This window comes from Pseudochaenichthys georgianus, chromosome 12 (genome assembly GCF_902827115.2).
Source record: "Pseudochaenichthys georgianus chromosome 12, fPseGeo1.2, whole genome shotgun sequence".
NCBI classification, from domain to species: Eukaryota; Metazoa; Chordata; class Actinopteri; order Perciformes; family Channichthyidae; genus Pseudochaenichthys; species Pseudochaenichthys georgianus.
The window spans coordinates 15,323,100-15,340,460 of NC_047514.1; the positions used below are offsets into that span (position 1 = coordinate 15,323,100).

Sequence of the window (17,361 nt, forward strand, 5' to 3'; positions counted from 1 at the left end):
TTATTCGGGACGAAAGAAAACCATGATTGTCTGTACGTCAGTTATTTCTTTAAAGAGATTCCTATCATTGGAGAAGGCCTCACGTTAATGATTCTGATTTTGTTTGCGCGAGAGGACACTAAATTCACTAACTAGTCATTTCATTTATTACAGATGGACACATGGGCTATAATCCCCCACCGAGTCTGTGCACAGCAGGCAGTGCGCTCTGAGCTGACCTCACAGCTGGACTGCTTTCAAACCACCACAATCAAAATGAAGCTTTAGTTTTAACTGTGTTCAATTCCTTCATTAAAAAAGCCAATGCGATATTAATAGCATTTTACCTTGTAAATCAGTCAATATTCAGCCACTTAAGGAATAACATGCTGTGTTTATTAGCCATAGGCATTATGAAGAATTATGTTTCTGGTTGTTCATTGCTCTACAGTTTAAAGTGGGTTGGTGGTGGGCTTCAGACTGTTCTTAAACATGTTTCGTTAAAAATAAAAAAATATATATAATATGTGATCTATCAATTAATAGTTAGAATATTTGCCCTTTTTGTTTTTTAAAATTGGTAGGTGTTAGGTTAAAGGTTCGCTATTGCATTTCAGCAGATGGAATGTATGAATGAGAAAACGTTTTTTAATTACTACTGCTTAGGGCTGCTCGAATTATGGCAAAAATAATAATCTCGATTATTTGGGTCAATAATTGATATCACGATTATTAAAAACGATTATCCTTTTTCTTTGAAAACATCCATTTATTGAAAAAAAAAAAAATGTTTTTAACAGTTGATTACCCTGAACTTTAAGTATAATTCAACTGAAAAACCAATAAATATTTTTTTTGATTTCGATCGTAATTGCGATTAAAATATGATTAATTGAGCAGCTCTACTACTGCTCCGAGATTAGCACACACAATCAATTTAAAGCTGAGGTTCACATGGTATTAAATTAACTGAAATGTATTTGAAACCTTTATACTGGTACACTGCATTTAGTGTATGCTTTGATACAATTGTCATCGGTAATGTAAATAATTTTGTATTTGTAGTTATGATACAAACAATATAAAACCATCAGTATGGTATAATGCATTTCATCTCTCTTTTAATGTAGCGTTCTGGCCACAATGCTCACTAGGCATAAGTAAATATGCTGTTTCACCCTGTATAACCAAAGCATGATAATGTGAGATCCTTACAATTACTGGCATATTATTTTCTATAAAACATTCAGTATTGCATACCTCAGAGTCGTCCTTGGACACAGTTAAGTACACTGTAATGCTGACACCCTTGCTGCGAGCGTATACTAGCGTCAGTCACACACAAACAGTAGGCACGTACACACTCACACACATATACACATTAATAATGTTCCTCCTAATGAATTACTAGCAGACCTTGAGGCCATACACCTATATCCCAGTAACGTCTGGCCAGGTGCCCAATGACAAGCCTCATAGCACAAAAGACAAGGACACGCACACACACGCACACGCACACGCACACGCACACACACACACACACACACACACACACACACACACACACTCCTTTTGTCTTTAAATAGCATGCTTACTGAGCTTTCTCATTTACATAACAACAGCACAAAGGTAGGCTACAGCCCTTGAAACTCTATTACTATCCGTCCATCCTGCATGTGATTGCTTCTAGTACAACACTAGCTTTTAATTTGTCCACCTGCAAAATCCCTCTTAATTAGGATCAAACATTGTCAGCGGTGTGTACAATCAGAGTTATTTAAAGCTTTCTGAAATGCACATACTAGCATGTGAGCAACATTCCAAGGTGAATTTGACAGGAGCTTGTTTAAAACAGTAACAGATGGCGGGAGTAACCTCACTGTTGGCCCAGCAGACAGAGCTTTATCTCCTGTCAAGGTGAAAGGTCAAGCAGTGTGTCTACAGCCCACAGATTAAACATAATGAGTTGAATAGCCAGCAGTTATGGCATTTAGGAATGTCACACTCTACAAGATTTTATCATAAGCTGCAGTCAGCAAAAGTTTAGAGCACCTCAGAGCACTTAGGATACAAGAGGAATAATATAGTCTACTTTCAAAGGGTGTGTACATTGTCAGAATGCTGGAGTAATCAATGAGTTGAAGGTCAGAAATGTTTTTAAACAATGTAGGTTATTGATTAGTCTTATCATTAATTTATGAAAAAAACCTGCTTCCTGTTTTAAATTGGGATTTATTGTCTCTAAAAACAATATGAAGATGCCACCATGGATTAGACATGTTGCTGTACATGTTTTCTACCAAATAGTTAATTATTAAATCCAAGAAGTAAAAACAATAAGGCAAAGCATACTATACATTGTTAATTACAGCTCTACAATGAATATATATATATATATATATGTAATGCGGTCTACTTGTTAATGGAGATTTATAGGGTCTATATATTTTGTTACCATTCTGTAATTTTCTCGGGGTATGTCTGTTCTGCATGCTCTCTCCTTGCCCCTTAGGGCCCATGGCACTACTGAGCATAGTCCACATAACCCCACCCCGCAGTTCATATCCTCTGACCCAGAGTCAGTGGGTTAATAACCAGCTGCCACCTTCTCCTGATAGGAGATGTCAGCAGATGTCTATGCCCTTGTCACCGAGCCACATGACACACACTGTATCAAGCCTCCCAATCTGAGGCTCCCTGAGGCTCCTCGGTACTCCTCTACTGAACAACCACTACTACTGGATAACATTAGATTCTTGTGTCATGATCCATATCGAGATAACTGCTTACCATCCCCTACCCCCATCCGCTCTTTCATCTCCTTTTCCCATTGCTCCATACAATGCAATTGGGTCTTTCTTTCTTTTGGTTGCACATGTTTCCCCCTCTCCTGTGCTTTTTAACTTGTCTAGCATTCCTTTGATGTTTGTTGTTTAATGCCAGCAGTGGCTTGGAGCTGATTGTTTTGTATATGCATATAATGAAGGGTGGTTTATGCAGAGGACATTGAATGGTAAGACAGCATTTCTACAACAGCTTGGCACATATGTTTTCAATCAAGCTTAATAAACTAATTGTCTTCCCATTAGGAGAAGTGTTGTCCGTTTTGCCGTACGAAAAAAGAAAAGTGTAAACAAATGGATATAAACGGGAATACGCCTTTCCCATCTGTGACTCATTGTGTCTTCAACTGAAGTTCTGCATTGATTGTGAGCGCTGAAAACATTTGTGATGCTTCTGCATTTTGAATTCAGAAATCTCCGTCTAATACCATGGGTGAGAAAGTTGTCATCATAAAGATTTCATCACAGCGGCTAAGCAATGCAGTGGCTTGACAGTAATTATTCCAGAGCCAGCTGCTCAAATGCACACAATTATGACTAGGAAGTATATCCAGCTATTCGACAGTTCAACGTTTCTAGTCTCAGTGCTGTGTTGATGTGCACTGAGACAGAGCACTGCACTGGAATACTAATGCAGAACAAACAAACAAATGTGAACTTTGGTTTATTCCTCAAAGGCTATTTAGATGTTTTTCTTTCCAACGCATCTTCACACAATACGGTTAGGAACACTGACTTTACCAGACACAGTTTAAATGATAACCTCTTATGTGTTATATTTCCTCTCTCCTTGTCTTCTGCAGAGATGTCTGGTACGGGACAAGATATGTCTCAGGTACACTGGAAGCAGCAGTGGTTGGAAAATGGGACGCTGTACTTCCATGTGTCCATGACTGAGTCGGAGCTTCTCGCCCAGACAACACAACCAACAGCTCGGGAGCCTGCTCATGCCCTACATGAACACATGCATCTGCTACACATCTCAGTTATGGTGAGTTATGAGGACCTAAGCCTATAATGTGTTTGTGGATACGCATAGAATTAGAATCCATGCACAGCACGGCAAATGTATAAGGATACCCACCATTGTTGACAATCTTCTGTGGGTAAGTGTGATCATTCATGGTGTCATGTGTGACTGGTGGTTGCTGGGGGTTAGGCCTTCTTTCTCCTGATGAAAGTAGTATTATGCACATACTAGGGCTGCACGATATTGAACAAAACTGACATTGCGATATTTTTTCCCCCTGCGATATATATTGCGTTTTTTTTAACTGTATTCAACCGGATGAAGGATTTTAGTCACGGACGTCTGGATCTTAACTGGTTGACTCATCATACCTTAAGTCATGATCTAACATGTCATGATAATGCATGTTGCTTACCCTCAAATAAGGGAGTTCATCTGTGAATGAAGAAGAGAAGAATCTTTTTGTATCCAAAATAGTTCCAGATGGCAGATGTTGCTTTTCTTTTTGGAAGTATATCTTCATTCTCGCCGGTATTGTCCTCCTGTTCCTCGCTCATTTTTTACCGGTGTTTTGATGGTCTGCAAACTAGCGGGGCGGGGCCTGCTGTCATCTGATCAAGAATGATTGTGATTGGTGGTTTGCTGTGCATGCAGAGCCTGCATGTCACTCACTCAAGTACCCCTGACATGAGAGCCGCACAAGTTTTCCTTTTGTAGCAAGCAGCAAAATAATTGTAACATGACGTGTTTGAGTTAATTTACCTACTTAATATCGCACGTCCTAAAAAAAAAAATGAATACAATTGCACGTCCCTGCGATGTAAATATCGCTGTTATCGCCATGACACGATATATCCTTCAGCCCTTAGCACATACAAATGTGTGTTGTATAGTGTCGCAACAAATGTATTCTTGGGAAGGATGTTCCCATTTGGACAGTGTGAGGTTTAAGTAAAGATAAACAAAAAGTGAAAATGTCATCCACACATTATCTTGATGTTGGATATTACTGCAGTTGGTGAGCTAACTGCTAACACGCCAACCAGCCATGGCATTTTATACTCGGGAATATACATAATTAAGAGTTAGCAACAGGGCTTACCAGGTCTTCAATAACTGGTCAGCAAGTTGACAACGTTTATACCATTTGTGTTATATCATAACCATTTCTCTTTTGAAAAAAGTAGTTTATTCTCTGACAGAGGTGGTTTATTAAAGGTGCATGATGCAACAGTTAATTAGCTACAATAGATTCTCTGACTCGTTGTTCGTCAAAGGTCAACCCTGTCAGCACAGCTTACTGTTGTTCAATACCGCACACACTTGTCTTTACAGTTCACCAAAGTTTACATTAGAGTGAAAAAAGAAACATGTATTATTTAGCCCTAGAGAGTGAATCCACTTATTACAGAGATTCCATTAAAATGTATTGATTTCAACACATTATTTAGCAGTTTGGAATGTTGGCATGATTGTTCCTTTACTCGGATCTTTAAAGTGACATCCCCCGCCAGAAACGTTTTTAAGCCTCTATTTATTTAGGGGTGATGATGACCTGTCTGTCCGTGTTGCATATGTTGATGCTCCTGTTAATCTTATTGTATTGCTAAGTGGTTTGAGACACCTTGAGTTGATAATGCACTTTAGATAAGCACAGACTCCACTCCATTCTGCATGATGATGAGCGTGGTGATTTTTCAAAGTGTTTGTCCTCCCAGCTGGTATTAAGGAAGCCTTGGAATTAGTGGTACTGATAGTGAGTGGAACGAGTAATGATTTGAAACCATACTGTGAAGGCAGAGCTACAGCTGCATAGCTTAAGACCCCGTTTACACGAGGACGAAACGGGTTGTATCCGCATAGTTTCTCTTGTGAACGGAAGACTTTTTTGAAAACGCATACGGTGCGTAAACGCAAACATTCCTGTGTAAATGGGGTCTAAGTGTTGCAACTCCTGGTGTATTAGTTCTTGTTGATGGGATGCTGTCAGGGTGTATGGGGAAGTGTCAACTTTTTTTTGTCTCACCCCATACAACCTCTCAAAACTACAACTAGTTTAAAAGTTGTTGCAGCAAGATTTCTCACACAAAATCCAATAAAGGAGTCCACAAAATGCCTATTGCAGATTATTTACACTGGTCACTCTACTTTGTAGAATTGATTTTCCTCTCCTTTTATTCTGCTGCGTTTAAGTAATATACTGTATACCTCACTTCAATTATTATGTAATATTTCAATACACTTTTAACACACTTTGTTATTATTATGTCTGTATTTTCTTTGTTATTATTTATATTATAGCAGGTGGAGCAGAAATGTGGTTTGACAGTGATGGCTAGAAGACCTAAGCGTATCAGTATTGATTTCATTGCCATACTGCAACTTTCTGACTGGTGAATACAGCGTTACTGTTATTTGTAATCCTCTGAGGCTGAAGCTCACGATTAACATACAGTACATGCACACACTCTACAGTGCAGCTGATAACTCAACTCCTACATACTTTTGTTCTCCGGCATTCTCTCACTAAAATAGTTTCTTCCCTCTAGACAGAATTGGAAACACCAGCCTCTGCACTGTCACCACCTTGTGTTAAGGTGCTATCTGCTAGCATTTTAAATACATAATAATCACACCTTGATGGATGTCAATACCTTCAAAGTGCTTTATCTCATCTTGTTAATTCCTTTTGAATTCTCCTGGCTGTGTTTTTACAGATTAGTCTTCCTCTCCGATTCTTGCCTGCTCATCACCTTCTTATTTTCTACCAAAAACTTGGTTACATTGTTCACACCTATCTTGTTATCCCCTCTCCTCGCACACCTTCTCTATTTCGGTATCTCCCCCTCTTCTCCATGCACACCTTCTCGCCGTCTCTTCACTCTACCCACCTCTGCGTTATTTTGAATCCTCTCACCTCTGCTGCTCACGGCCCCACCACCTCCTCTCCCACCCACAACACACTTTTGGTATGACACTTTATTTGAAGTGGTGTGCATAACAGTGTCATGACTGTGTTGTAGCAGCTGACATGATCAACATGAATCAAACGTATGACATTATGACTATTCAGTGTCATTAGTTTGTTTTACACCGTCACTGAAACAAGAATATGTTTATTATATATGATTATGGGAAAGGCAAGGAGATATTCTTCGTCACTGTATTCCCTGGTGTGACTACTAATTTAAAAAAGTATTTCCACTGGCAGTGAGACTTTGGATAGACATTTTTACTGCAGACATTTTGGCTCACATGTTTGTCATATTAGGAAAAGCACCTGTTATTATAGATTTAATAATGACTTAACAATAGGCCTTTGCAAGGAGCCATCATACAGAATACTCAGACTATAACCATAACAGCTAAATAGGATTCAGCTTTCATTATTTTATTACATCCTATTATTTATATCTTCTTTTTTTATTTGGACGAAATGTCAAAATGTCTCCATGAAAAAAGACGAATAATCAAACAGTGTGAATCATTTGTTGCCTTCATTTTAATTTGAAAATAAGTTTTGCTTATTTCTGTTGGATCAAAAGTAGTTCACAAATTATTGTGGAATGAATGTATTCTTCATCCTCTCTCATCTTCTATAAATTAGCTTTGATCGTTTGGACTGTTTTCTTTTCACTATTATCTGATGTAATTAGTTTTTACACATTTTTCCAGACATGATTGTTTTGTTCGACCCATTTTGTTGCATGTTTTTCAATTTCCAGGAAAAAATGTTGTTGGCAGGCTTACATATGTGGACTGGCAACTCTAAATTGAACATATGTGAGCCCCCCCCTCACACAGTACCCAGTGGGTGCTGGGATGGGCCAAAGGCTCCCGGGCCACAGAGCAGAACAAATCATTAGAGAAGATTGATGTTTAATTTGCTGTTTTTGCTTTTGGATGTATTCATTCTGGTATAATTACAAGTTTTATAATATTGGATTACTATAACTCCCCTATTTCTCTGTGTCTTGGTTGTGTCTCACTGTCCTCTGCTCAACCTTCTCTCAAACATCTTTATAATTAGATACAGCTGAACTTGTTAAATGGGTGCCATCATCCATCTTAACCGATATACTTGATGAAAGAACACCTCAGCTTCTATGTGTTCATGCTAGTTGAATACAAGAAACCACATGAGGACATACAGTACATATCAAGCCACTTATTTTATAATACAATCCTAATAGGCTCAGATGTGACCGTGTGTGGATCACACTCACAGCTTGATTTCAATAAATCCTTTAACACATTTTTTTTTTTCATTAGAAAATACTTCCTGGTGCTATTGTATGTTACTTCTTAATAAGTAAAACGCATTTATTCAACCTGCATTAACTAATGGTTTTTTTGGTCACTTCTTTCAGCGGAAACAAACGTTCAAAAACTGAGATATATCTTCTGCATTGCTGAGGCATATATTTGAGCAAACGGTTGCCTTTTAACACATCCAGCAAATACAGAGCAACCTGTTTTGTGCTGCATAGAGCTGAGGTGTACAGAGTCAACATATAGGCATTGGATGCATTATTAATTTGATAATATATTTATCGTTTAAAACATGGTTTTATGCAGGTGAAATGCATTTGCAAAAACTCAGTATAATAGTGTTTTAAGGAGTTGCATTTAAAATGTTTAATGTGTATAACATGTAAAGGAGTAGGGTAAAGGTGAGGGGAAGAACAGGACATCGGGCCTGGTGGTTTGGCCCCATGGCCCCAAGGTGTCTCCTGGCTCTTTGAGTGAACATCACACTGTCCTGATGCTGTCAGTTCTGGGCAAGACTGAAGTGTGAGCACTCTATTATTCTGGCATTGAGCTGTCAGTTTCTCACTCACTCAGGCAAACGTTTTCCCAACTCTCCCTGCTTTTGGTTGTCCTTCCTCTGCGCTGTCTCGCCGTTATGTGACAGCAGCAGACAGAGACAGGTATCTTATGTAACCCAGGCTAAAATGGCAGTTGACTGACGTGGTGTTGAGATATATTTATTTTACATGAGTGATACTCTTAACCATGAGAGTTGCAAGCAATGTGTTTTTCATTATAACACATTATTTTTAATTGTTAGTGATTATTCCAAATTATCTGCAAGTCTCTAAAGCATGTTATAAACTACAGGCCTGTCTCTCTCCTCCCGTTCCTGTCTAAAACACTTGAACGCGCTGTCTTTAAACGACTCTCCTGTTATCTCCATCAGAACAACCTTCTGGATCCGCACCAGTCTGGTTTCAAGGCAGGTCACTCCACAGAAACTGCTCTCATTGCTGTCACTGAGGAACTGCACACTGCCAAAGCAGCATCCCTCTCCTCTGTCATCATCCTGTTGGACCTGTCTGCTGCATTCGACACGGTGAACCATCAGATCCTCCTTTGCACTCTCCAAGAACTTGGAGTTTCAGGCTCTGCACTTTCCCTCCTCACCTCATACCTCAAAGACCGTACCTACAGGGTAACTTGGAGAGGGTCCGAGTCCGACCCTTGTCAATTAACTACAGGGGTCCCTCAGGGCTCTGTTCTTGGTCCCCTCCTCTTCTCCCTGTACACAAACTCGCTCGGATCAGTCATTAGCCCGCATGGTTTTTCATACCACTGCTACGCTGACGACACCCAATTAATTCTGTCCTTTCCCCGCTCAGAGACCCAGGTCGTCGCACGCATCTCTGCTTGTCTAGCTGACATCTCTCAGTGGATGTCTGCTCATCACCTCAAGCTCAACCTTTACAAGACTGAACTGCTTTTCCTTCCGGGAAAAGATTGTCCCACTCTTGACCTAACAATCAACATCGGCACCTCTGTTATTTCCCCGACTCAGACTGCAAGGAATTTGGGTGTGACCCTAGATAACAACCTGTCCTTCACTGCAAACATCACTGCTACAACCCGCTGCTGCAGATACACGCTTTACAACATCAGGAAGATGCGTCTCCAGCTGACCCAGAAAGCCACGCAGGTTCTGGTCCAGGCTCTCGTCACCTCACGCCTAGACTACTGCAACTCCCTCCTGGCTGGTCTACCTGCATGTGCCATCCGACCTCTGCAGCTTATCCAGAATGCAGTGGCTCGTCTGGTCTTCAACCTTCCTAATTTTTCCCACACCACTCCGCTCCCTCCACTGGCTTCCAGTAACTGCTAGAATCCACTTCAAGACACTGGTACTTGCATACCATGCTGCGAATGGATCTGGCCCTTCCTACATCCAGAACATGGTTAAACCGTACACCCCAGCACGTGCACTCCGCTCTGCATCAGCCAAACAACTCGCTGCACCCGCACTGCGAGGGGGACCCAAGTTCCCATCAGCAAAAACACGTGGGTTTGCTATCCTGGCTCCAAAATGGTGGAATGAGCTCCCCATTGACATCAGGACAGCAGAAAGCCTGCACATCTCCCGGCGCAGACTGAAAACTCATCTCTTTCGACTCCACTTCGAGCGATATAATTACTAACAAAGAACTGCTAACAGAGCACTTATATACTAATAAAGGACTGTCTTATCTATAGCCAGTAGAGTAGCACTTGAAATGTTTGGCTCTATGAAACCTGATGTACTTATATGATTCTGTTTTCTTCAAAGTTGTGTCTTCCTGGTCGAATGTACTTATTGTAAGTCGCTTTGGATAAAAGCGTCAGCTAAATGCAATGTAATGTAATGTTAGGCTATTCTTTAGTTGTTGTTGTTGTTTTACTGAGAATATTTTAATACAAACGATTGATACGGTTCAGCTAACTGTTAGGCCTGCAGTAGTTCATATAATGGTTGTTGACACTTATGGAAAAGTATCTTTCTTAACAATGCATGTAGACTTTGGAGGTTACAGCGAGAAGTGAGCATGTATTGCACAAACACACCCACCGGCCCTTCACTGTCCTTGTTATTGTATTCTCCGTTAGCTGAAAGCAACTCAGTGTTTATGTTTTCCTTACTCTTTAAACGTACTCAAACACTGATTCAAGTATTCTTCAAATATAGAATGAATCAATGTTTGTATGATCATATTCTTCTCTATTGTGATACACATCTGTTAAATCCTTTAAATTCATCCTTGACTTCAACTTCATGGTGACACTCCATAGGCATTTTGGTCTGTTCAACAACCCTGCTGAATCCAATGAAAGCTGTTCTTTGACATACATACATAATGATGTGTGCTAAAACCGTGATACAATACTCCCAAATATCTGAACAGGACAGCTGAGTTTCTGTTGAAGTTCAGCAACAATATGGCTTAATATATATTTAAAATCCCTATGTGGAGGTTGAGTTAGCAACATATTAACAACAAATAACACATACAGTGTTATCTTACATTGTCAACCCGTTCTTTGAAATGTTATTCAAGACAGTCCTGACACATCTATTCTCATATCAGTTTGTAAATTAGTTGTAATCAACACCTTCAGTTTATTGCAATAACCTCCTTTATAAACTTTGAAAGAAACAAATTGGAGAAGTGAGGATCTTCGAGTTTGTTCACAAAGGCAGAGACACTTATTGCCTTTGTAATGTACTTTGATTGTGCGGTAGATTACAAATAAACACTTAAAAAGCTGAATACTATAAAGCTTTTTTCTGCATTCAGTATACTAATGGTGCATTTCCACTGCAGTGGGTAGCCCCGTTTAAGCGTCCTTAATCGTCCTCAAGCGGCCAGGCCAGTTTTTGGTGGCCTTTCCATATAGCGTAGCACCGGCTAGCGGGTACTTTTCCCCTCTTTTTCCGGCCCCATAAAATCGTGGTTCTATCAGGCCAGGGCTGAACTAGTGACGTCAACACTCTTGACTGCTGATTGGTCAGAGAGAATCGTCACAAGATCGCGCACGAGATCATCCCTAGCGTCGCATACGTATATATATCTAGATTCTAGAAGCAAGCTTGCAGCATTTTTGTAAACGGAGGAGCTACAAAAATGGCAACGTCAAAGAAAAGCACACCGTGGTCGACCGAGGAGGTGACGACGTTCCTACATCTCATTGGGGAGGATAAAATCCAGCGGGAGCTCGACGGAACAACTTGAAATGTGAAGCCGATCGCCCCGCCTACACTGCGTTGCTACCCCAGGTCCTAAACTGTAATGGAAATGCTCCACGGCCTCGGACGGCCAGCGAGGCAGCCCGAGGCCTGAGCGAGGACGCTGAGAGACGCTTAAACGGGGCTACCTCGCTGCAGTGGATATGTGCCATTACATGTACTGCTTTCCCTTTTATCACTGCAGTCCTTATCCAATACATATTATTTACACACTTTAGAATACTCTGCAAGGATTGTATTTGTATTGGTTGGCTTTTTGTCAAACTTCTTTTTAGTCTTTGCTCTTCTTTTTTTGATTAATACCTTTTCGATAGATTTTTTTTTGCAGGAGCCAAACTGTGATTTAAATCATTGGAAGGGTTATATTCTATATTTCAGTATCAGTGAAGAACTTCATTGCATTTTGTTTCTGCCTCTTACCGCAGCCTCTGTCTATATACACTATAACAGTTTTTCTTCATCTTACAATTGCAAAAACAGAAACATCAGCATTACAGGCAGCACATAAAAAGACTACAAACAGAATAATAAATATTTCCCCACTATCGGAGACAAGGGTGATTGATAGAATTTAGACCATTCTCGAAATAAATGTGACAGCCCTGCAGACAGAAAATGAGAAATAATAAATAATGTGATTTATAGATTTATTAACATCTAACACCAGACAGTTTGCCTCTAGAGCAGGGGTCAGGAACCTTTTTGACTGGGAGAGCCATAAAAGCCAAATATTTCTAAATATATTTCATTGAGAGCCATATAGTATTTTTAACGTATAATAAATTAAATATGTCTCTCTTTTAATGCGACTTTTGGTGCTGCATGGTTTTGCTGATGGCCTTGTAGTCTGGTTCATATGTGGTGAAGTTGAGCTTCATGCAGGCGTTGAGGCTTCCATCAGTTAAACGTGAGCGTAGGTTGGTCTTAATGTTCCTCATATGCGAGAATGACTGCTCACATGCATATGTAGAGCCAAACATGGTCAATACGGCAATACTCACACACTGCATTGTGTGGTATGTCACAGGAAGCTCGTTCCAAGTTTTAAGAATCAGCTGGTCTTCAGGTTGAAGATTTTTCATTTCTGTCCACTTGTGTTCCCTCGCCAGCTCTGCTCGCTGTCGCGTAAGACTTTCCAACTCTCCATTAAGTGACTTGAACTTACTCATCCACATGTCTGATGCCTTCAGGTCAGCAACTTCCAGCTCAAAGTCTCCGATAGAGACCCCGGGGATGCATGTCGATTTTGTCCACTACACACTCATGTGGATGGGTGATGAACTTGAAAAGACCAGTGCGCGCACACAATTCTCCAAAACGTGCTTTGAATGACTGCAGGAGATTGGACGTAAAGCCAGCTAGCTGCAGGATATCCCGATGTTGAGTGGAGTCACTTGCTAAGCATGCATCTCTAAATTGTTGCAGTCTTTCAAAGTGCAGAAGACGACCTGTTTCAATGTCCCTGAGAAAGACTTCCAGCTTGCTTTCAAATGCAAACACTGCTTGTTGAAGGGATGAGATTGTATTTCCAATACCTTGCATTTTCACATTGAGCTGGTTCAGATGGCCAGTTATGTCCACGAGATAGTGAAACTGCAGGAGCCAGTCAGTGTTGTCTAGCTCAGGATGCTTGACGCCTTTCATTTCAAGAAAAGTCCGGATTTCACTCAGGCAAGCTGCAAAACGGCTGAGCACCTTCCCACTTGACAACCAACGCACGTTGCTGTGTAAAAGCAGACCGGGATAATGATTCCCAACTTCTTCTAACAGAGCTTTAAACTGGCGATCATTTAAAGCTCGGGCAATAATAAAGTTGACCACTCGAATGACCAGCGACATCACCTCACCAAGCTCCTGGCCACACGTCTTAGCACAAAGCGCCTCCTGGTGCAGGATGCAATGAAAACTTAGGATGGCTCTCTTTTCATGTTCACGGAGAAGTGCTACATATCCTTTGTTCTTCCCCAACATACAGGGTGCACCATCAGTACAGACAGAAATAAGTTTATCCATTGGTAGTTTTTTTCTTTAGCAAACTCCATAAAAGACGTGAATAAATCCTCTCCTCTTGTTGTCCCTTTCATTGGCAAAACATCCAAGCTTTCCTCACGCAGTGTGTCACCTGCAGCATACCTGGCAATTATACTGCACTGAGATAGATGGCTAACGTCTGTTGACTCATCTAACGCGAGAGAAAAGTATGTCCCGGCGTTTATGTCCTTAATTTGTGTTTCCTCGACTTGATTTGCCATCATGATGCTACGATCGTGCACAGTTCTTGCTGACAGGGGCATGTCTTTTATTCGTTTGATTATCTTGTCTTTATTTGGGAAGTCATCAAACAGTTCATTGGCCACATCAAGCATGAATGTTTTGGCATACTCGCCATCTGTGAATGGCTTTCCATTCCTTACTATTGCCAAAGCACCCGCAAAGCTAGCGGAATTCCCGTCACCTTGCTTGGTCCACACACGTAGTTGCTGCTGACTCGTCTGCACTCTCCGCTGTAGCTCCTCGCATGCCCTTTTCCTGCTGTCCCCCGCTGGATATTTCCATGCAAATGAAGCATGGTGCGTATCGAAGTGCCGCTTTATATTTGACCGTTTCATCGATGCAATTCTATCATTGCATATTAGACATACCGCAGATCCTGCTCTCTCCACAAATGCAAATTCCTCTGTCCACACAGCCTGGAATGCACGGTAATCATCGTCTTTTTTTCTTTTCGCCATCTTTTCCGTTACAAGGGTTGAAGCGGATAAACTTGATTTCTTCACCTTTAAAATGACCCGGACATGCTCGCGAGCCATTGGTTCCCGACCCGACCCACGGGTGACCCGTGAAATGTATCTTCAAAACTAATTTCTGTTTACTTTAAAATGACACAGTATTATTAAGAAATATCACAAGTATTTTAAAATCAGTTCCAAACTGATTTTTTTTTTTTTTTTTTAACTCAAAATTGTCTGGGAGCCATATGCCGTCACCGGAAGAGCCATATATGGCTCGCGAGCCATAGGTTCCCGACCGCTGCTCTAGAGTCACAGCAATGGTTTGATCAGACCTCTGAGATGTACTAAAGCAGCCCTTTTAAACAAAGCCTTTATCCCACAGTAAAGATAGATCACAGAGAAAAAGCCTCTGCTCAATTCAACATTTACATCATAGACAATACATGATGCACAGTGCATGATGCTATAAAGAATACAGTTGAGATATAATTGCATTTATTTCTCATCAGTAATCAAAATGATATAATGCCGTGGACATTTGAATATATAAATTCTCAGAAATATGCCGTCAGTCATACTGTGTGTAGCACTGGGGAAGACTTTTCAAATAAACGGCATGTCGGAGTTCACTGGGAGGACAGGTTCTATTTTACGAAAATGAGATGCAATAAAAGGCTGGCAGTTCAGAGCCTTTCATATGCCACGTTACCGAACATAATCATCCTTCCCCGGGATCTGTGGGTCCGCAGGAATTCTTTTTTTGCAATGAGGCATTGACTATCTGTATATTATGTTAAATACACCAGTTACCCAAACACTTAAAAACTAAATAAAGTACTTTAATAAATAAAACACATTCAGTTTATTTAATTACATAATATAATTTCTTATAATTGAAGATATGACTGGGGTCATTTAATATTCCTGCGCTCACAAAAACTTAAAGGGAGGTCTACTATTCTTATCTCTGTCCTGATATATATGCATGAAGATCACAGTGCACCTTCCACGGTTGAAATGGCTTCTTTATAATTAAGCCGTCACTGATGATATATGACCGTCAGTGCATGGTGGGTCATCGAGGCATTTGGAGTGACCATGGCTCATCTGAAATCCGGTTACAAAAATTTATTTTCACCTCAGAACAGGCAGCCATAATGCTAGGGAGGACATTTTAAATTGCTATGTTACAGTCCAGGCGAGTTATAATTGAATTGCTCCAAGCTTTAATTGTTCCGGGTGTCTTACACATGCGCATTGATGTAGCACGAATATCAAGTCCCTGTTAATTAAAATTATCTGGTTGCCAGCAACTTATGAGATTGACATGAAGCTTCTAGAGGTAACAATTATGATACAAGTTATTTGCCAAAGGTGCTAATTGGTCGTGTTTGCAATTTATAAATATAATACATGAAAAAGCTTCTTTACATCATCACTGCTCAGTATGTATCGCTTGCTTTATACCAGCACTTACTCACAATAAAGGTTTAAATGCTAAAGTAGGTCTAAGGCTCAAGATGCTTTTTTGCTATTTTTTTATCTATAAAGTAAACTATAAAATGAATGTAATTATCGCTCAACTGTAATATTGAGAAAAAGATGTATTTGTGTTGCCGTCCTTTTCCTCTCAATACATCAAACTGTTTTTGTATGACATGAGACCCTCATAATGAAAGCTATGTTGCATGTAACCAGTTAAAAATAATCCTATTATGTTTACCACAGTATATCTACATGTTTATATACTGAGTAAGTCACCTATTTGTATCCTCTCTCTTCCACCTGAAATGAACATAATGTAGTTCTCTTATATGTTTGTGAGCAATGTAGCTTACATGCTAAGACCTTAGAACTGTTGTGTAGGTAAAAGTCATTTTACAGGTGAAAATACATGTAGGACAACTTTTTGGCATAACAAGCTGGAAACACAACACTGACATGTGAGCATGCACCTCATGACGTTATTATGTTGATGCCATTCAGAAGACGGGAGACAAAGTATAATGCATTATCTCTTCGATTTACACACGGCATCTATTGCACGTCTGTCCGTCCTGGGAGAGGGATCCCTCCTCTGTTGCTCTCCCTGAGGTTTCTCCCATGTTTCCCTTTAAACTGTGGGTTTTTCCTTGTACGATGTGAGGGTCTAAGGACAGAGGGTGTCGTATTGTCATACTGATATTCTGTACACACTGTGAAGTCCACTGAGACAAATGTAACATTTGTGATATTGGGCTATATAAATAAACATTGATTGATAATTTGTTTTATCAACCTGAAGAATATAGATCTACTATTCCATTCAAGCCATGGTTTTGGTAACATCAACTCCTGAATAAAATGTCTGCTCCACTATGTACCATCTTGCTAATGCTTTGTCATTAGGTACAATTAATGGGATTTTTGAGCTGTTTTAACTACCAAACCACAGCATTGTCAGCACATTGAGACTACATTGAAACCATATAGTCCAACATATAACTACCTTTATTTATAAAACGGTTTATTTGACTGATAAAACAATAATCAATTATATAAATCCACTTAAGATGATTACAGGGATATTGTGTACACATTCAAGTAAGTGAAATGATGAGTCATAGCTGAGCATAAGCTTGTATCTCTAATCAATTATAATATTCTGTATTTGTTTGGTTTGTTTAGTATTTATAATTAGGTTTTCATTATTATTATACTTCATTCAGCATCATCATTTTTAATCAGCATTGGAAAGTCAGTACGACCAGTCGACCACCAAGAACTCTCTCAAAAATAAATCATTTATTGTTACCTGAAGCCCTT

The 17,361-nt window shown here is 40.0% G+C and overlaps 1 protein-coding gene across 1 annotated transcript in view; it reads left to right on the forward strand.

Annotated features, from left to right (window-relative positions):
• LOC117455880 (astrotactin-2-like) overlaps positions 1–17,361 on the forward strand; it is a 337,211-nt gene that overhangs the window by 45,811 nt on the left and 274,039 nt on the right. The window contains exon 2 of the mRNA XM_034095512.1: positions 3,626–3,813. Coding sequence (XP_033951403.1) covers positions 3,626–3,813 — 188 coding nt within the window. The remainder of the gene's footprint in view (positions 1–3,625; positions 3,814–17,361) is intronic.